The sequence below is a fragment of the Eumetopias jubatus genome, unplaced genomic scaffold, assembly GCF_037043125.1.
Source record: "Eumetopias jubatus isolate StellerSeaLion01/CBP00866 unplaced genomic scaffold, mEumJub1_p1.0 scaffold_5, whole genome shotgun sequence".
In the NCBI taxonomy this organism is placed as follows: domain Eukaryota; kingdom Metazoa; phylum Chordata; class Mammalia; order Carnivora; family Otariidae; genus Eumetopias; species Eumetopias jubatus.
The window spans coordinates 74,113,409-74,134,907 of NW_028274811.1; the positions used below are offsets into that span (position 1 = coordinate 74,113,409).

General features: G+C 39.7%; 1 protein-coding gene across 2 annotated transcripts in view; it reads right to left on the reverse strand.

Annotated features, from left to right (window-relative positions):
• The window catches only part of ELL2 (elongation factor for RNA polymerase II 2), a 68,026-nt gene extending 46,962 nt beyond the window's left edge, over positions 1–21,064 (reverse strand). For both annotated transcript variants that reach the window (XR_003607867.2, XM_028096116.2), the window contains exons 1-2: positions 20,789–21,064; positions 3,947–3,994 (exon numbers count right to left, since the gene is read on the reverse strand). Coding sequence is in view for 1 of the 2 variants with exons in the window: in XM_028096116.2 (XP_027951917.1) it covers positions 3,947–3,994; positions 20,789–20,935 (195 nt within the window). In the remaining variant the exon portion in view is untranslated. The remainder of the gene's footprint in view (positions 1–3,946; positions 3,995–20,788) is intronic.
• Between the last annotated feature and the right edge of the window lie 435 nt (positions 21,065–21,499).

Sequence of the window (21,499 nt, forward strand, 5' to 3'; positions counted from 1 at the left end):
ACAGTAAGGACTAAAACAATGTGCTACTGCACATAAGAAACAAATACAACAACAAACCTATTAGCACAACCATTGCTTAGGCACCTGTTTATAATTTGTGAAGAATAATTAGGTCAGTAGATAACTGTATCAGTAACAACTGCTATTACTTGAAAATAATGAATTCAGTTGCTTGTAATACCTCTCCTTTCCAAGCTGTACAGTATACTGAGGAGAACTTTCCCCTGGTAGTGTGAAAATTTAGACTGTAATTATAGCTCTGTCTCTACTGTGTCTTTAGACAAGAAGCCCTCAACAAACATAAAAATACAGAGTGTAGTTTTTAAAATTTTACCGGAACACATATTTTGGGAAAATTTTCACCTGCTACATTTTCAGTACCCAGTTAAAATACAAGAAGCAGAACTATATTTCTATAAATGATTACCTGACAATCAAGATACAGCTTTTGGAAACCAGGTGCATTATACCAGTACACCCCTCTGAACATTGTAATTCAAACACCTCATTACTCTAGCCCATGTGAATCTGACCAGCTACCTTTTCAATTAGAATGATCCATAGAAATTTATAATCCCAATAAACCTTTAGTTATGAGTATCCTAAATGTGATTAGAACCGTGAGGATAATTGGTTGACCCATACTCTTCAGAATCCACAAGGCATTTTTGGCTGATTTATTCAGCTCCTAATATTCATGAGTTTAGAAATCATACTCAACTGCTCCCATAGATATTTCCTCATCTTTCTGAATCCAGAAAATGCCTTCAGTGACCACTCAGTTTACTGAGTACCATCTTCCACTAAGGGAAAGGGGTGAGCTGGAATGTGAAAGACACAATTTACATTTTTTTATGCTATAAAAGCTGCAGGTCAACTGCAATGATAAAAATTTAGGTAGTCAATGGTTCTCAGCAATTTCACTTGTTAACAGCATACTGCTCTAGTTTGTTTAATATTCCAGGCTGCATTTATTTAGAGGAAAACTTCAACCTAAGAGAACATGTTCAGGCATAAAAGTAAATAAGCTTAAAAGCTAACCTGCCAAGACCCAAATTCTGACCTTCTAAAGACATTACTGAAGCAAGAAAAATCCTGTAATTAGTAACAAGGAACAGCAATAACCACGCAGTGCTTAGCATCACGGAAACTAAATACTCTTAACGGTCTCTTAATGGTCACTTTTGAAATGATATTTTAACAGTACTTCAGTTAGGTTTCAAATATGCCTATATATGACACTATCATGATAGTTAATGTATATTTTTGATCACATTTGATGTAAAAAGACTGTAAATTTATTATATTTGCCAAATCCTTTCCAGAAAAACTTTCAAAATTTCTAAAACAGTGTATTAAAAATTCTCACTTTAATACATTAAGAAAAATGATCTTTTGTGGGAAATCTAAATTTAAGCCTTCAAAGCCTTCTTAAAAGTCCTGAACATTTTCCACACAGGAAAACTGTAAGCATACTTCTTCAGGGCTTTTAAAGCAATCATCACAGGCAATGTTAAACTATCATGGCTCTTGAGAATAACAGAGGAGCACTGTACAGAAGACCCTCACATTTGTGGCTCTGCGTATTCCCTGTAGGTTGTGCCAACCCACTCTCTCCCCTGTAATGACTCTTTGTTTTTACTAAGTCCCAAAGGGCTGGTGAGAGCTCTGCAAAGAGAAGGGGGGGAAGGGTGGGTGGAATGCAGCTGCAGGCTCAGAAACAATGCTGAGTCCATATATTTTGTTCCCAGCTAGAATAATAAAAAGGGGGCTTCGGGTGGGGGTGGGAGTGGAGGGGTAGAGGAAACAGAAAGCCAAGCAAGCAAGGTAGGGCCAAGTATTCCATTGCTCTCAGTCTACAGCCTTCTGCCCCTCCCCCCACTCTACTTAAATCCAATAACCATTCATTTGGGTTAAAAAAGCTTATCTGTTAAAATTCAAACACCCATTAAGATTTAAACCTATCAGTCATTTCCATCTAAGTTATCTTTATCAGTGAACCACACCCAGGCAAGGAATGGAGTAGGAAGAGAGAATGAAGCTTGCAAAGATAAACTGAGGAAGCCTGGGCACAAAGAGACAGGAAAGCCTGGGGGAGGTAGAATTGAGAAAAGGACATCCAAGGTCTCAAATATCAACTGCCAACTTTGCAATGGTGCCTGGGGCCTTTTGTGGGCAAATGCTGTACCAGAGAAAACCATATTCTTTCTAAGCCTGCTAAAAGCTGCATGTGTCTGAATCAAGAGTTTGGAAGCCTGCACATGTCGGTTTCTCATTATTCAGTCTAACTTGGTGCCTCCTAAGAAAGTGTTCTTCTTTTGCATTTCCCTAGCCTCTATGTCCTAACTGGGAAAAGAGAGAATTAAGGGAAGAGGCAGATCCCAAACAAGGTAACAGCTGCTATTGACGGAAAAGCAGTTCAAACCTTACTCTCCACTCCTGGGTCTTGAACTCTCATCTCAGATAACCCTTTACTGAAAATCCCTGGAGTCCTCCAGGGTTCACAGACTCAGGCCTGCCTCTGGAACATCCTTTCAGAGATTATTGATGCCATTAAATTTTGTGACAAAACTTAAGAAGCCTTATGTAAATAAACAAAACTAATACCTCAAAAATAGTGCCAGGAGGTGCTAAGGACCTAAAAAGCGATAAAACAAAATGCTGAAGGATGCTTGCTGCAATTAGGATCCCATTCATAAACACTGTTACTGGGGGAGGGAAAAAAAAAAAGAACTTCATTGTAAAGCTATCATGTAGAAGCAGAGCTCTGACATCCACACACAAACATCTCCTTCACGTTAGCATTATTTATTTATTTATTTATTTATTTATTTTTTTAAGATTTTTTATTTATTCATCTGAGAGAGAGAGAATGAGAGATAGAGAGCACGAGAGGGAAGAGGGTCAGAGGGAGAAGCAGACTCCCCGCTGAGCAGGGAGCCCGATGTGGGACTCGATCCCGGGACTCCAGGATCATGACCTGAGCCAAAGGCAGTCGCTTAACCAACTGAGCCACCCAGGCGCCCACGTTAGCATTATTTAGAAGTACCCTTAGCTGGTACTGAATGATATAAAATTAAACTCTTGACTCTTGAAATGTTTTCAAGTTATAAAGTTTAGAAAGACTGTATTGATTTACACTGAATTTTTGCACTTTGTGACATAATAAAGATTCACAAATGTAGATTTATAATAAGCAGGAATATGATCTCCCTCCCTCAGCTTGCCTTTTTTTCTAGAGCTCTAAAATCCATTTACAGATATTCCAAATCTCCATTACAGTCAATATATAGACACAAATTCAGAAATGCATATTAAGGGAAGGAATACTTTTTATTAACATTAAATAGTAATAGTAATAATTAAAAAATAATACTGACACTATTGTAAAGTTTATCATCTATTATAAACAAAATTCATAGGTATATTTTATTAGGAGTTCTCATTTATTATGCTTTTAAATGCAGCAATAAAATACACAATATTTATTCTGTGTACTGGAAAAACTCAATTTTCTATTTACACATTTCTTAGTATGTACAATCGAAATTAGATCTACAGACAGCAAAAGTTCATCAATAGTAACAACAATCACATAATCATAACTTGACTGAAATTAACAATTCCTTATGGTTGCTTAATTGCAGTAAAAAAAATTCTCATAATACTGTGACATATACGTCAAAAAAAGGTAAAAAATGCAATGTCATGATTAGGGCAAAAAACTACTCTTCAATAAGTATATCTGAATTATTTTTTAAAATAAATCAGGAAAAGATAATTCAAGTGTATTAAGGTGTCCAAAATTTACATTTAAGTCATAAAGTTCACAAAATATGAGTGACCTTATATTGAGGCACAAGTGAATACAAATTTTAAGAGTTTAAATATAATAGTATTTAAGAAGAATATGAGATTTTCTTGCTGAATCAACAAGAGTACTCACCCCTTGGAGCCCTTGGAACTGAATGGAAGGTCGAAAAGGAATTAAATTCTATTAAAAGAAACATAAGAAACAAACAGGTCAACCTTCGTTACTGTGTCACAGAACTAAATGTTTAAACTTTAAATCTGTTCATCTGGTCAGTGCTACAGTCTGTGAAAATATCTTTTCATTATATAACTAGGTTTACATATCATCATATTAAGATGCCTTAATGAGCAAGATCATACTGCTGACAGTTCTCTGAATCACACAACCACAAGTATATTGTGACAGTGTAGTCAGGTTTTTTTTTTAAAATGATGCAATTTGGCAAAAAATGACTAGTACACTAACTCAATTTCACATCAAAAAAACATTTTTGCTTAGTTTCTTGATATGTTTTTAAAAGGCTGGGGGAAGGAAGAGATAATTAGAGGAACTTTAGGGAACTCTAACAGGATACTATAAATAGAAAATTAAAGTATTTGATAATGAACCGTGGTTTCCAGTTTCTCATATTTTACCATACATAGGTTAGTTTCTAGTTGAGGGTCAAACAGGTTACCAGTTTTCTTATAAGATTTTCACCAGGAGAATATGATTTCTACAACAATGTTTTGTTTTATAACAAGCTTTGTCCTCCTCATAACCTTAATATTTTGTCATAGAGTTGTGTATTTAGAAGAAGAAATGCTATAGGTATCTACCATAGTATGAGGCACAATTTCCTGTATCTAAAGTCACCAGTACGTTTCTCTATGGGAATGCTTTTTTCAAGCTCCTTTGAGGCTGTCTTCAGCTCATCACTGGAGTTTGAAATTCTCTATCAATTTCATCAATTCTTCTCGGTCAAACAAATGCTACCCTTTCTCAATTGCCAAACTCCTCACTTCTCCCTGGTATCACCGCTTCCTCACACTCAGGGACACCAGCCCTCTCAGTTCTTCTATCGTGCCTTTCATTTCAGAAAACTACTGCCCTTCACTTTGCTCTTTCTACATCCACTCCCCCCTGGAGGCTCACTTCGCCTGTTTGGTGCTGACTTTGAATCTCTTCTCTATTCGTCAACTCCCTTCTCTCCATAGCCTACTACTTATCATTGTCTAGGGACATTTTGCATTAGAAACTCAATGACAGCGAAACTGGCAAACACTATGCTAACTTCCCTTTCCTACTCCTTCCTCAACCAAAATGGCACCTCTTTCCTACTTTTCTGGAGTTTGGTTTTGTGGGCTTACAACCTTAATTTACAGTCTCTTTTCCCTTACTCCTAATCCTATTCTATTAGGGCTTTATACACTGCTAGAATTACAGAATTCTGAATCACAGAAAATACAGTCAAGGCCTATTCCCCATAGGCCATGTGTACCATTAATAACTAAGCTGGGACCAGGACCGAGGACGCAATCCTCCTATTCTTCCATGCTGCTCTTCTACTACCTTGTGCTCCACAGACATCTGCTATTGGAGACTCAAGAGTATGATGGGGGGAGGGCTACTCCTTCATGCCAGAGTTCACATGTTAGTTGGGGAACATGTGAGAATGATTAAATACTAGGCTAAGTGCTACGGGGAGGTGCAGTAAGAATTCTCAAAAAGCAGAGAAAAATATGGGTTAGAAGAAATAATTAGAAAAGCCAAAGGGCTTATGGAAAAGTGGATCTCAGTAGCAATTTTGAAAAGACAAATAAAAGGGAATGCCCTGAGCAGAAAAGCAAGGAGACAGGAATAGATGTGTGAGCAAAGGGCAGGTCTGTGTGTGTGTACAGAGTTCTTTCACACTTGAAACACAACACAAAGGATGAGAATTAGACCTGGCGATCCCTGCCTAATCTTTCCTTGACCTCAAAATTTGTCTTCAGTTTTAGCTGCTATACACTACAGAATAAATAGGACAGTAATTTAAATTTTAGATCTCCAGGATTTCAAAAGGTTTATCACCCTGTGAAATAACTGCCCTAATCTCTTCTATTACCCCCTCAGGGATGGCCTTTAAGTCCTGCCTTTGACATGATAAACAACTGAAAGGGCTTCTAATTTTTGGAATAACAAAGTGAGTTGCTGAAAGAACTGTTTCAGGGAAAGCAGCTCTTTTGGTCATGTGTAAGAATGAGGGAGAGAGATGGATTGGGGTTAGGGAAAAGGATTAGACATCAGCTCCAGAGGATCCTTTATTTAGAAATACTCTGGTGATAAGGCCTAAATTAGTATGACTTCATCCAGAGTAAACAGGAGATGGTGGAATGAGCAGACTTTCCCAAGAAAGAATGATAAAATGTGCAGAAACCTTGACTATCAGGCACCAAAAAAAGTGAAGCAAAGGTGGCTTCACAGCTCTGAATCTTCATCTTTGGCCAATCAACCCCAGATTCCCTCAAATTAGGCTCTTAGCGTCTATTTTGAAAACCTCTGGACTGTTTCAGGCCCCTATCACTGAGCACTGAGATTAAGGCCTTCTTTCTTCCCTTCAATTCCTTCCAAATACTGCCCATCATTCAAAGAACAGAAACTCTCTCAGATACCATCTCAGCACGTCACACAGGCTGCGATGGGTTCCCTCCCAGTGGGTTCTATCAGAGCAAAGCAAACTCCTTCACGTGGAAGAGACCTTCCATTTACAGGACCAACCAATTTCATCTTCCACTTTCTCTCAACGGTGCTTCAGCTGTGTTAACCCTTTTTGTTTTGTAAACATTTTTCTATTTTTTTTTAAGATTTTAAGTAATCTCTACAACCAATGTGGGGCTCGAACTCACAACCCCAAGATCAAGAGTCACATGTTCCACCGACAGAACCAGCCAGGCACTCCTTCCTTTTTCTACTTCCTTCCATTCCTTCAAGCTGGCTTGCCTTCCCAAACACTATTTTGTCAATCCATACTAATAACTTACTTAACATTCAATTTTAAGATTAGTTTCATCAGGTAGGCCTTTCTTTGGATAAATCAGGAATCAAAGACTCAATAGGTTTAAGGACCCAAGGCAGATAAATGTGAAAGAGACTGATGTAAAGCAACAAGGAGTGTCAAGTATCTGGAGAATAAATGCCCAACTGAGAAAGGATTCAAATTTTTAAAATGTTAAACCTTTCCCAGACAAACCAAACACTGATGCCACCATTTTGTTAACTTGGAGCCCACTTTGCGTTAACTCTCCTTAGCTGTTGTTTTTCTAGATGCCTGTGTCTAGGGTTCTACTACCTTGGCGGGGGCGGGGGGGGCGGGTATTATTGTCATAGGTTGTCTTACTCCTAGTTGTTAGGATAGGGTCTAACATATATTTAACTTAAAAGTATTTACATTATGCTCAGCTAAAGAAAAAAAATCTATTGTAAAATCATTTTGGCCATGTTTTCTTCATACTACTTTATAGCAGTATATTACTACAGACATCTGCTTTACAGATTACTATTTATTGCTGCATAGACAAAATAATACAACCACATTTTACATTAGTTTAGGAACTTTCAAGAGTAATTTTGACTTTAATCAGTTTTTTGTTTCAGAACTTGAATTTAGAAACTAACCTCCTGAAATGCTTACAGTTCTATCTGTACTGCTTGATTCCTCAACAGAAATGATAATTTTTATTTACATAGTTTTGTAATTACAGGGCATTTTTATATCCATTATCTCAGGTGAGCCTCCTAAAACCAGCCCTGGGTGGTAGGAAGGCAGCATTATCTCCCATTTCAGAGGGAGATAAATGGGTCTCTAATAGGTAAAGGGTATTGCTCAGGAACACCAAGCTAGTGATTAGCAAAGCTGGACTTCAAAGCCAGCCCTCTGAATCCTAAATACAGAACACTTTCCTTCTCTTGCCTCTGTAACAGGTTACCTCCCAGTGCTGAACATTTAAAAGTCTTTAACTGCTCATTCAGTTCTGGTATTTTGTTTTTCCTTTTTTTTCTTTTCTCTTCTTTTTCTTTCTTCTTTTTTTATTTTTTTTTTTTGTGGCATTTTGTTTCCAAGGAAAATGAATTTCATAAAATCATTACAATTTCTAGACTTCAGTTTCTGATTAAATAAAAACTAAACAATAACTTTTTTTTTTTGCTCTAAGGACCGTGTATAACAAAGGAACATATATAAGTATGTGTTATCATTCCTCATTTAAAAAGTAATAAAACCCTCATGTATGGAATAGTTACGGGTGCTAAGCCAAACAGGACAAACTAAGATCACTGTTACTAAAAAATTCTTTTAAGATTATCTGACAACCCACAAGAGAAAAATACATGAAAGAAACTCCAATGCTTTATTGATTTTAATCCCAATTTTAGACAATATGTTAGTAAATTACCAGATGTTATTAGTTCTAGAATGCTTTAAAAATGCAACAAGAGGACAGCTAGAACTCTATACCACTTATTGTGCATCTGACCACTGTGTTAATGGTGTAGCTACCAGGAATAAATTCTAAAAGTCAATACCATATAAGTAAATGTTTCATGCATGTTAGCTATTTGTCTAAATGTTCTTTAGCCTAAGTTTAACTGCACAAACATGACCTCAACTCATTGTGTATATATTTTTAATTCAATTTTAAAAGATAACATAATTACAGGTGATAAGGCATGTTTTAAAATGTTTAACTAAGTACATTCCCATTACAAATGAGTTTCAACAAGGGCTTCAACTTTTGATTTTTAGCTTTAATTAAATATTTGCACCAAGTAGCTCTTTCGAAAATCAAGTAACGCTAGAGTTTAACTGAACAATAGTTGAGCTATAAGTTAAGAGTGATCTGATCTCTTCATCCAGCCAAGAAACACAACACAGACTGAAGCTGGCTAGGGAAACTCCTTTGACAAATGCTTCAACAAACTCATAAAGGTGGTGTTTTGTAGTCAAAATGTTCTGTTAAACTTAGCTGTTTCACTGTTTTTAGAGCTCCTTGAATTAACCCTCTGTATCTCTTGGGAAATGTAAGACATTCTTAAGCATAGATATGTAGGCAATACTAAAATGCTCAAAAGTTGGGCATCTGGGTGGCTCAGTCGTTAAGCATCTGCCTTCAGCTCAGGTCATGATCCTAGGGTCCTGGGATGGAGCCCCACATCCGGGCTCCTTGCTCTGCGGGAAGCCTGCTTCTCCCTCTCCCACTCCCCCTGCTTGTGTTCCTGCTCTCGCTATGTCTCTGTCAAATAGATAAATAAAAAAATCTTAAAAAAAAAATGCTCAAAAGTTTCACTACACTCTTGACATTTGCCATTACAAGATAATTCTACTGCAAAAAAATTGCTCTATGACCAAAGAAATCTATGTCCATTTATTTCCAGAAACTATTCCTCACAATATATCAGGACTATAAAGTAATACATAATTTACTAAGTAATGTTATTAAGTAAACTTAATTTTGCTGAGTAATATTAATTTCTGACATGATACTTAGTGGGTGGGAGAGAAGGAGCAAAGCTAAGGTTTTCCGGGGTTGAATAAAAGAAAGTTATTTATCCTATAAAAGTTACAACTATCTCTTCATTATTTACATACTTATCTATGTAGACAAATCTATGGTTACTTTTACTTTATCAACAACCATTGGTTTTATGAATATACAAACATAACAAATAGCATTTTGGGCCAAGAAAAGAGTGATTTCTCTAAGAAACACATTATAGAGGTCTAACTTTATTTCCTCAGATTAGATATATTCTTGAAACATCCTCAGCTTTCCTTCTGAACCCATCATGGAACTCTGAATTAACTCAAAGTTAACTTCAACTATTTAATCAATCAACAGGCATTTATTAAATACTTGGCATTTATCTGAGTGCCTAAGTTGCATTATAAGTCATGATAAAGATAGTGCAAAAAAAATTTCCAAAGTCAAATATAATTTTGGAACTTTGCCAAAACCAGAAACCTTTCTAGAAATGGTGATGGGTCGAGTCATTGCTTTAAGTGGAATTGCTTATAGCTACTTAGTTACTATTTATTGAGTGTTTAAAACATGTTAGACACCATAATCATTTTTACTATCACCTCCGGGAATTCTGAGAACACCTTTGTGGGGTAGATATTATTATTTCCAATTCTCAGTAAGTCCTATGAATTACCAAAGGTTACACAGCTAGGAAGTAGCCTGGGACTCAAACCCGGTCTCAATTTAAGATATGCGGTCTTACCCACCACTTTACACAGCTGGCCTCTCCTGCCACTCCTTAACAATGGTTATATAAAATGTGAAACATCTACAAGTTAGAAAATTAAGAACTGATAAGAACTGGTAAGCATTGATAGCTTTTTTGGTTCTGCACTATAGCTTAAAGAAAATATCAGGTACTTGAATTTGCTGTCATTTACACAAGTAAATAATAAAAAATGTGTATGATTTTTCTTGGGATACAATTTCTTAAAAGATCATCTTTCTTTCTTAAAAGAAGTACTATACCATTTTAAGAAGTTGTGGTTGTGGTTTTTTTTTTTAATTTAGAAAGTCATTTTATTCTGTTCTTAAAAACATTACCTGATAGAGAAACCAAAGAACACTTAATAATTATATTTTAACCACTGTAATAAAAAAATATCTAGGCAGGGGGCGCCTGGGTGGCTCAGTTGGTTAAGCGACTGCCTTCGGCTCAGGTCATGATCCCGGAGTCCTGGGATCGAGTCCCGCATCGGTCTCCCAGCTCGGCGGAGAGTCTGCTTCTCCCTTTGACCCTCCCCCCTCTCATGCTCTCTCTCTCTTTCTCTCTCTCATCCTCGCTCTCAAATAAATAAATAAATAAAATCTTAAAAAAAAATCTAGGCAGGGAGAGAAGATGCAGAAAGAAAATTGGAGCTAAAGCAGGAAATAGTGCAGGAAATCAGGCACTTGATTCTGAATAAATCAAATATATTTAGCTCTTGTGAAAAGCTGGTAACATTTAGAATGATAGCATGAATGTAAAATTTATTGATAATTGATAATCCAAAGCTACTTTAAACAGTGTCTCCTTCTTGCCCCAACATTTTATTAGATGCTAAAAAAGAGTCACCAGGTTTCACAAAATCTAGTATTTTGCTTTGTGAGTCAATCCAAACTCACACATATGAGAAACTTCTCTACAAATTTGGCAGAACCAGATTAAAGTGCATGTGCAATAAAGAATAATGTATTTCTATCATTATAGCAGAGAAAAGAATGAAATATAAAAGGATTGCCAAAACAATAGTGAGAAGAGGTCAAAAAGCTAATTTAACACAATCCTTATTGTGAAAGATAGCTTCTGGAAAACTAGCTATCTGATGCAGGCCAAATTAAAATACTATACATACATATATACATACACACACACACCCCTTATATCTTACTATTTCAAATAGTTCTTAAAGAAACATGGAAGGCAAAATCTAAATTGAAGAACTAGCTAAAAAGTTAGTTACTGTGAACCAGGCTTTAAAACAACAATACTTGAAGCATAAGATCCCATCATTTTTTTTTTTCTGAGAAGGCTTTGTGATTATATAAAAAGCTTATGTGTCAAAGCTGACTATAAATGCAAATGATTTCTTCCTTGCGATCATAATCTCTAGAACATAAGGAGAAGCAGTAAAATGAACGTGGAATGGAAGATTGAGATTATTTTTAAATTACAAGAAATGTTTAAAATAAACCACCTAAAACATTTTTACAAAGGGAGACATAAGAAGGCTTGAAACCAGGAAACTACATGAATATACCAAATGTTTTTAAAAGATCACTGGCTGCTGTGTGGAAAAGCATGGACTATGGGGTAAGACTGGAACCTTGGAAGCTAGTTGGAAGTCCATAGAAATCCTTGACAGATGTGTGGGACTGGAGTAGTCGTGAAGGATGGATGAGGTTAGATTTTGGATGTTTGGAGATTCACAGGACTTGTTGACAGAACTAGTAAGTCAAGAAATGAAAAGACAAATCAAGAAATACTAGTCAATTACTAAGCAACTGGTGACAGGTACTGCCACCAACTGAGATGAGGAATACTTCTAAAGATGTAGGTTTGAGGAGTGAAATCAAGAATTCGGTTTGGATTTGTTAAGACTGAGATGCCTGTTAAACTTTAATAAGGAAATGAAGTATTGTAAATAAGTGCCTGGAGTTGGAGGGAGGTCAGAGCTGGAGATCAATATTTGCAAGTCATTAACATATAGATGACATTTAAATCCATAAGACTAAATGAGCTCACCCAGAGAGAATGAATAGATAAAGAGAAGGGAGCTGCAGATCTCCAACATTCAAAGATCAAACAGAGGATGGTCAGCAGAGGAGACTGAGAAAGAATGGGCAGGGAGGTAAGAGGAAAATCAGTAAAGTGTTTTCATTAACAGGAAGGAGTGGTTAACAGGATGGAATGCTGCTAAGATCGGGTAAGGGAGGAACAGAGGGATGACCAACAAACTTGGCAGAGAGATGACCAATGAAGGGACCTAGTCAGGTGCAATGTCATAGGTGTGGTGGAGACAACCCAACCAGAGTAAGCTGAGCAGAGGATGGGAGGTAAAGAAGCAGACACTGCTTTTCAGACACATCCTTAAACATACTCCTCTCTTTAGGTGTCCCCTCGAACAAAGACTTTATTGCAATTATTTGTTCACACGTCTGCCTGTTGCTATAAAGCACAAGCACTTTCTTGATGGCAGGGACCATCCAGGACTTACTCAGACATGAGTATCTCCAGTGTGTAGTTCTATGCCTGGCACATGTCAGAAAATTAATAAATGTTTGCTAAATGAATAAATGAGTATTTGGAGGTTATAATTTGGACTCCTACCTCTTAATCTCTTAAAAAAAAAAATCTTAAGATACTCCGCTGAGTTTCTACTGCATATGTTTCCTGGTCCTCTGAGGCATCATGATTTCTGATAATGGAAATCAAAAGCAATGATATTAAAAGTTATTTTAAAATATGCTGACACTTGGGCGCCTGGGTGGCTCAGTTGGTTAAGCGACTGCCTTCGGCTCAGGTCATGATCCTGGAGTCCCGGGATCGAGTCCCACATCGGGCTCCCTGCTCAGCGGGGGGGTCTGCTTCTCCCTCTGACCCTCTTCCCTCTCGTGCTCTCTGTCTCTCATTCTAATAAATAAATAAAATCTTTTTAAAAAAATAAATAAATAAAATATGCTAACACTTAAGGTAGCATATCTAGATAAGCATATCTAGATCCTGAAATATCTCAGTGACTCTTATCAGTAAGTTTAAGCCTGGCTTCACCTTTGAATAAGCTTACTGTTGAGTGGAAATTCCTCAGACAAGATTATCTCCAAGGAAAATGAACTCAGCACCATACCTAGTCCATTACAATGTATATGTATAACAAAAACTTTATGTAGTTACATTATTTTTTGTTTTCTTTTTCCCCAAGGAAACTAACAACAAAGGGAGGAGAATCAAAACACCAAAACAGAAATGGAGGTAATTGGAGGTGAAGACACTGACTCTTTCAAGGCCTCCAGAATCATTTCAAAATGATGCTTGAAATGTAAATCCAGTCTTTATATAGAGTTACTTAATATTTCAATAATCACTAGGGACAGAAACCACAGAAGGTCTAATCTCCATGTTATAATCAAATTATATTTTCATATTGTCTGTGCTTGATGATAGTCTTAGTGCAATTTATAGAGGTTATTAAAGTCTATAAAAATACAAAAAATCCCTACACAAAACCAAAAATTTCTTTCCACTTAATTTCAGCTTCCTCCCAAATATCACCAATACTCCAAATTTCCATCCAAATGTAAGAGTTAATAGGAGACATGTAAACAATACAGCACTGTTCTAGTCTAGCCTCAGATCTCCAAATATACTTCTTAAATATAAGAACACTATATCAAATCTAAGTCTCTTGGTCACCAAACAAAAGCCTGAATGTTCACTAAAATGGTACCTATCATCTTTATCTCCCCTGTGCCCACCCCACTCTCCCAACTGCCTCTGATTCCCCTCCCCCCGCTTTTTTTAACTAAGAATACCTCTAGTGCTGATGGCTAGAAATTTCAATTCAATCCTATTTCTTTCAAAACCTGTTAAAGTCTATAGATTGTATTCATCTTTAATGTCTCCCACAAGCATCTTATAAAGACTCCAAGCATCTCTAGCCTGGACCACATACTTCCTCCTAACTTGTCTACTTCCTTCCAGATTCACCTTACGTTCATCATGTAACACGGAGGCCAGGATAATCCTAAAACACAGCTCAAATCACTTTATATTTCTACTCAGTGTCTTCCCAGTGTTGACAGAATAAAATTTAACCTGCTCTAATCTCCCTTTCCTCTCTTAAACCCAACTATATTTTTCTCCTATATTAACTTCAGGTTAAGTAGAACATGGTATTCCCTGGGATTCTCAGACCCTGCCCTAACTTTTCTACTGCTGTCCTTCCCTCTGCTGGAGATGTGGTCCCCCATCTAGTCCTTGCCTGCTAAAATCTTGCAAAAATCCTTTAAGACCTGAGGATGTTTTTTTAAACCAATAATATGTAGGATCCCCAATAAGAAAAGAAAGTTACATCATTTGTCTAACAATCTAGTTACTATAAAACTAGTAGCCAAATGCCCTGACTATAGAGTTCAATTCGAGGTGCTAATTTGACTCATGAATTTTTAAGGAGCATATAGGCTAACTAATAAGATTCTCTCTTCTTATATCCTATATTAAACTGCCAGCCATGGAAATACTAGGTTTGGCCTGCAGTGGCAAAGTATTAGTGGAGGCTCTTAAAACAGTTTTTCCTAAACACTTAACATGGCTTTCAAGGGCCACAATGCCATGACAGAAATTACAGATAGGTAAATAAATTGGAAGGGAGGGAGGGAGCCAAAGAAAAGAAAGAGCAATTCTTGATACATTTGACCTGAGTTACGCCTTTTTTTTTTTTAGCTTCAATTTGACTGTGGAAATACGGCCATTAATTTACTATATTCTACTCCAGAACTGCTTCTCTACATTTTTGCACTAAGTCATGGAAAATGTTGTATGGAAGTGAGGAGTGAGGTATGCAAGACAGTCAGATGTGGGGTTATATACACTGTTTTATTATAAAACTTAGCTGATCTTAAATAGAAATGTCCATATCATCACATTTTAGGAACATCTTCTCAAATACTCCAAATACATTTGGCCCATTGGGCAAATACATGGGCTGGACTCTGGTGCAAGGCTCCTGAGCCTCTCTGTGGTCACTGCAAATTGTTAAAAATGACCCAGGATTGGTTGGCTGAAATTCTAATTTTCCTCCCTCTGTTGGCTTTATCACAAATTACTTAGTAAGCACTATGAGCACTACCTTCATGTTTTTTGTGTTGTTGTTTTTTTTTTTTTACAAGTGCAAATAGAGCAAATGGAAAGACTGGATCTGGTGATTATCTTCCATAAGCTTTCCTGTAAATCATTCCAAGAATTCTATGCCCCTTTCCTTTTAAATTCTTTTCTTGAACATGTTCCAATCCTTCACATATGTTCTTTCTTTCTTTCTCCTTCCAATTCGGGTGCCAAAGTTCCCTGTCTATCTTTTTAGGCAATCTGGCTACTGCTTTTCACCAGGAAGGGCACCCTTCTTTGCACTGAGTGCCTGATCATTTTGACAAAAGTTTCAAATACTTGCAACATGAGGTACAAATTTGATTTTACTTGATAAAAAGCATTTAAAATCAAGTTCAACCTGAAGATGGGTCTAAGTTAAAAGTCAGTAGGATTAATGTTTTAAAATTAAACCTGGCAACATTTAAAATGTTCAAGAAAAAGAATCTGACAATGCAGTTCAGTTAGCCAACATACGGTACATCATTAGTTCTTGATGTAGTGTTCAATGATTCATTAATTGAACTTAATAAAAAGAATCTGACAATGCACCCTCTTTGTTTTAGTTAATAAGCATGTTCTACGGCAGTGGCAATTCTGTGCTGGCAGGTCTGAAAGCTTGAGTGATGCCTTTAGAACAGGGTCTTCTGTATTTACAAGGCAGATTACTGAACACACACACACTCGAAATTGTTTGAGGACAGGCAGAAAAATGGAGATAAGGAAAAAGTAAGGTAGAAGTCTTTTCGTGCCTTAAACCACAATGCATCAAATGCTAAAAAGTTCACCTGATAGAGAGACTGGCTGAGGGGAAATCACCTACCTCATGACCTGTGGAATCAGTGACTTTAAAAGACCAAGTAACACACAAAAGGAGCTATTGTGAAGACGGTAACTTTGTGAAGATTTGTTTTGATTGGAAATAATTATATCTGGTATACTGAGAAAAACTCAGTTCCTCATGCAAAATTAAATATAAGTGTATTTGTTCAAATTTTCAAAACACTATCATTTTCCTAGAAGTCATCAAAGAAGGAAAATTCATTTAAAGCCAATAATTAGAGTTGACAAGAGAATGTGTTAACAGAATCCTTCTTAAAAACATCTGCTTTCTGATCTTTAGGCACAGAGAATGAAAAGACCCTGCCCCCAAATACATTAATGCAATGGCTTTTTATGTAATAGTTAGGTAAACATGACGGTATTATTTGAGCCACCATCTTTGAAACTTTGACTAAACATTTTTAAAAATAAGTCGACAGGCTCAGCATTGACAGAATCTGCTAAAATATTTTGATAAGATTTTCTTACTAAAAATGTCAGAATAAGCCAGCTACACATTACTGAATTAGCTAAAATATATTGTAGAATTTGGGGTTTTAATTTTAAATACAGCTTTAGGATACATTTGGAAGAAATATGTAATTACAGTAATATATGTTCACTTAAAGTATGTAGTGCTTATATAGACCAATCACAAACATCAATTTAGAATGAATATAAAGTTGTAATTTGTAACTTTATTTAGTAACTTTCCTCTCATTTAAAATCATCTATAGTTAACAAAAAGGTAGCTCTGCAATATATCCTAGATATCTGCATTAGTATGCCTAAATTTACTTTCCATTTAACAGTTTTTAATATACAATCAATTTGAAACTGCTTCTGTATTCACACTGAATGGAAAACAACTTTTAGGAGGTATTTACTCCAACTATAACTCCCCTTCCTGGACCCATAAGTCTCCTCTCTCCCCCAACCCAGTCCCTATTTTGGAAGGTTCTCAAGGTAGCATTTTTTGTTTCTCTAAAAATAGAAAACTTGAATAATGATGGTCAATTAGATTTGATTGTCTTCTGAAACAGTGAGAATTGTTTCCAATTGAAGATTCTGTTTCCATGAACTGTAACAATTCCATATACTTGTTCAATTCTATCTAAAGAACTTCTTTTTCTGCTTAAATCATTTTAGTTTACTAAAATCCCTGAATTTACCTCCCTGAAATCTTAGGTCAAGTGGATTAATTTAGAAGAGTAAATCTAGTGGGCAAAGTAATCTGGATAAAAACAGCTTTCTGATGCTTAATTTAGGAAACTGTTGAAATTTCTGGCTCTTAGAAAGCCATTAGAAGAGGAGGAATAAAAGTCATAACCCTGCACAGGCCAAAGTCACTTGGAGGCCATCTGTCAAGCATCAACCTTCCTATCTGAGCACAGGAATGGTGGGGGCAGTCTTATATGAAAATTAATGCCATTTTTCCCCAAGAGGGAATATGCTTGACCACCAGAAACTTCTTCCCATTTAGCCAACATGTGTCAACATATTTCCAAACAGCTGCTACAATTTCAAGTCATGAGCCCTCCTTCTGATAAGGGTGTAAGGTATAAGAGACCGAATAAGTTATCTTCCAACTGGAAGATAAAAGCTCAGCCAGATGTCTACTGCTAGCAACTCCCTGATGGGGGAGCCCTGGTCTGGCCTGAGCCAAGAGGAAGGTCACTGAGAACACATTTGTAGGAGACTTAGCTGAACACACCAGACTAAGTACAGTAAGTACCAACAGTACAGTCACCCGAAAGGTCCCTCATTTCTTTTTCTACAGCCTCTTTCCACTTCTCAACCACCTGGGATTAACATTCTCACCCCAATTCCTGCTTTTCCAAGCCCCTTAAAAAGTATTTTGTAGCTGAAATGACAGTGAGGCCTGGGGTCAGAAGCTGGTTAAGTCAGAAACAAGGCAGTGTCCAATTGCAAAGGCCAAGTCAGCTTATTTCTTCTTCCTCTCTTTGCATGCCACTGCTTCTACCACCAGCTTTTCAGGAGAAAAGGAATACCAGGACTAACTCAATCTACCTGGGTCCACCCTCTGCAAGATGGAAGGACTTGGAAAAGTCTTCTCCCTTTCTCTTCTCTGCTTCTGTACAGAATGACCAGGCTCATTAATTTGCATGCACTGAGATGGAAAAATATAGTAATGACATTAATTGGCAACAGAAGTAGTTAGCAAAAAAAGCCAGTGACTTCAGTACCTTTGACTATAAAAAGTAAAAAGAAAAAAAAAATCAAGAACCAAGTGGAGGGTTGGGAGAGAATTTTTGATCTCCTGTCTCTTGGAAGATATTGGTTTATAAATGCGAGGACTTTTGGAGTCAAAGTACTCCAACCTTTATCCCAAGTGTCACATTAAGATGTAGGAGGCAGAAATGAAGGTAGAAAAACAAATATTCCCTTCATGGGCCCCAGCCCAGAAGCCCATTGAGCACTGGAAGCCTCTGGCACCTCACTCTCCCTGGACATCATCCCTTCCCATTGTGGGTCTCCTCATCCACCTCTTCCCTGCCAAGTGTATAGTGTCTGTCAGTTTTGCTGTAATCAACTGTACAGTTTGCCTCTTGTTCCCCCGCAGGTGGTTGGTGACCTACTGTCCCCACAGATTAATCTGCCTATCCTCTATGTGTCAGTCTTTCTCTGACGGAAAGCTGGCCTTCTCTCCTGCTGGCTTCTTCCTCTTCAGCCTGTGTGTTTTTCTCTTCACACCCCTGACCTACCTTCTTGCCAGTGTCATTCCTTCCCACGCCCTCCCTTTGGAACTGGCAAGCTTATCTCTCCATCTTGCAGGGCTGAGTTACTCTCCTGTCTGCCTCTGTCCTTCTGTTTGCCTATTTGACTTTCCCCATACGGGTCTCCTACTCCATGCTGGTGCTGGTCTCTTCCCCGCAGGTGTACCTGTCTAGGAGCAGCTACTGACATACGCAGTTTTGTATTTCTTATATCTTCTTGCATTCTTATTGCTGGGTGCACACTGACTTTCCAGCCACAAATGAGACTCTTTTTTCCCTAGGATTTCACAGTTGTGTAGGAAGGCATTCCCCCGCCCCCCTCCCCCCACATACACTCCTCCCTCCCCTCCTAAGTCTGTGTGTTTTTCACCATACACTTCTCTGGTGGATAACACATGTGCCCTGAAGTGTACATCTACACAGCCACTCGATTCTGTGAGTGCCCTTCTGAGCAAGTTGACCTCTGTGAGCCTCTTCTGCTATTTACACCTATACTGAATTCATGTACTTCCCAAGCAGTGCACAACTGTGTGCCTCCCTCTTTGTGCATCTTTATGTAGGGGGCTTCTCTGAAGATGAGTCTCCCCTCATCCAGCTTCAAAAGCTCCCACTGAACCAGGTTTCACACCTCTCTCACAGCTCTGCTTCCAAATCTGTCTTCCTTCTATGCATTTAAAGTACCTGGCACTAGTGGGAGCTCAACAGATGTTAATTCTGTTCTCCACTTTTATCTGAATAACTATGTGAGTCTGCGTCTGGGTGTCCCTCTGGCCCTCTGTGCCTGTTTCAGTTAATTGAAGCTTGTTTCATTGGTATGGACTGGACTGGGCTGTTTGTCAGTACACCCTGTGGGTTTTATTTCTCTCCTACTGTCCCTGCTCTCAGAGTAAATGTTACTTGTCTCTTATATGGTATATCCCTCTCTTTATACATCCATACACTGCAGGTTGGTAAACAGCTTTCCCATGCACCCTGGGTTATGGCGTGTCTTCTCTGTCTCCCCACCCTCCGCTTTTTTATTTTTATTTTATTCCCCCAACGAGAAAATGGGTTTCTGGGTTTCTACTCCAACTGCGGCATGTGTGCTTCTATATGAGTCTTGGCTGTACTTGAATTGTGTGTGTGTATACACGGGTGTCTCTTCGGAAAGGGGTGCGGGACGGGGGTCTCTGCCCTGGACACGTGTATCTTCCCCCATCCTCACCCTGGATCCACGTCTCTATCGCCGGGAGTCAGCCCGAGACACAGCGCGTCTTTTGGATACAAGGGAGCCTTTGCGAACCTTTCTCCTGCTCCCGGGTGAGCGTTGGGTGTGTGCACGGTGTACGGTGTTGGTCCCTCTCCGGGAAGGCGAAGAGCCAGTGTCCCCGAATTTCTGGGAATGCAAGGTGTGTCCCCCTACTTCACATACGCGGAGCGTCGTGCCCCAGCCTTTGCGAGTACATGGTGTGCCCCCCCAATCGGTGTACCTGTGTCCCCAAGTCCCTGCGAGTACAAGGTGTGTCCCACCTCCACACGCGGAGCTGCTGTGTCCGAGTCTCTGCGGATCCGCGGTGCCTATGTGTTACCTCTCAAACGCGGACGGCTCATGCCCTCGGTACTCCGAGTTCATTACTGGTACGCTGCACCCACTCCCCCTCCCCCGTCACGGAGAGCGTAGTCATCTCAATTTTCTCTCTAGTGCTCCCCTCCCTCCCTGGGACAGAAAACGCCAGGAAACCCACGGGCGCCGTCGGAAAGTCCCGCAGCGGCGGCGCAGCCCACTCAGGGCTGCGGCTGCCTCGGCCCTGCCGCCAGGGGCCGCCCGCCTGCCCGCCTCCCAACGCCCCGGCGCCCGGCCGATCCGGGACGGCAGCGTCAGCGACCCCGCCCGGCCCTGCCCAGCCTAGCTGCCGCGGGCGCTGACGGCAGCTGAGGCGAGCCACTGCTCCGCGGACCCGCGCCGGTTGTCTGGAGCCCCGGGTGGAGCCACCGGGAGGCGACGAGCGCCCTCTCCCTCTCGCAGCCCTGCCGGTTGGCCGGCTGGCCTGCTCACCTTGTGGCTCTGGTAGGTCTCGAGCGCCCGGATCGCCGTCTCGGTGAGCTTCACATGCAGTACGGTGATGTTGTCTTGTCCCAGCCGCCCGCACGACAGCCCGTAGCGCTGCTCCTCCCGCAGGCCCGCCGCCCCCCCTGCCGCCATCTTAAATTCCCCGGGGTGCCGACGCCGACGCCGCTCGGGCTCTAGCCTCCACTGCGGCCGCGGCTGCTTGGGCTTCTGCAGCCGCCGCCACAGCTACGGCCATCCCGCTGCTGACGTACTGTCATATACTGCGCGCAGCCAGACCTCGGGATGCCACCGCCGCCACCCGCCCCACCCTCTGGCCCCGCGCCCCGCCCCTGACTCGTCTCATTGGCCTCGTTCCCCTCGGGACGGACTTCATTGGCCGCCCTACACTCTCACGGGGGCGGGGCCCAAAGTCGCCGGAGTTTTGCTCCCGGGACGGGACGTCCGAGGTGAGAGGCTGACGTCGAGGTGACGCGCCAATTTAATCACATCTTACGTCATGTTTGGTCGTCTTGGCTCGGCGGCCGCGATTGGTCAGGCTGGCTTGGGGGATACCTTGCTAATTGGGTGTCCAGGTTGCCTGGCCCGGTTACCTAGAGTCGGAGCCCCGCCCCTTTGGAGATAGTAGTGGAGAGTCGGGAGAGTAGGGGAATCTCTTCCTGCCCGGGTGGTCCTTGAAGAGGAGGACCCCCCCAACCC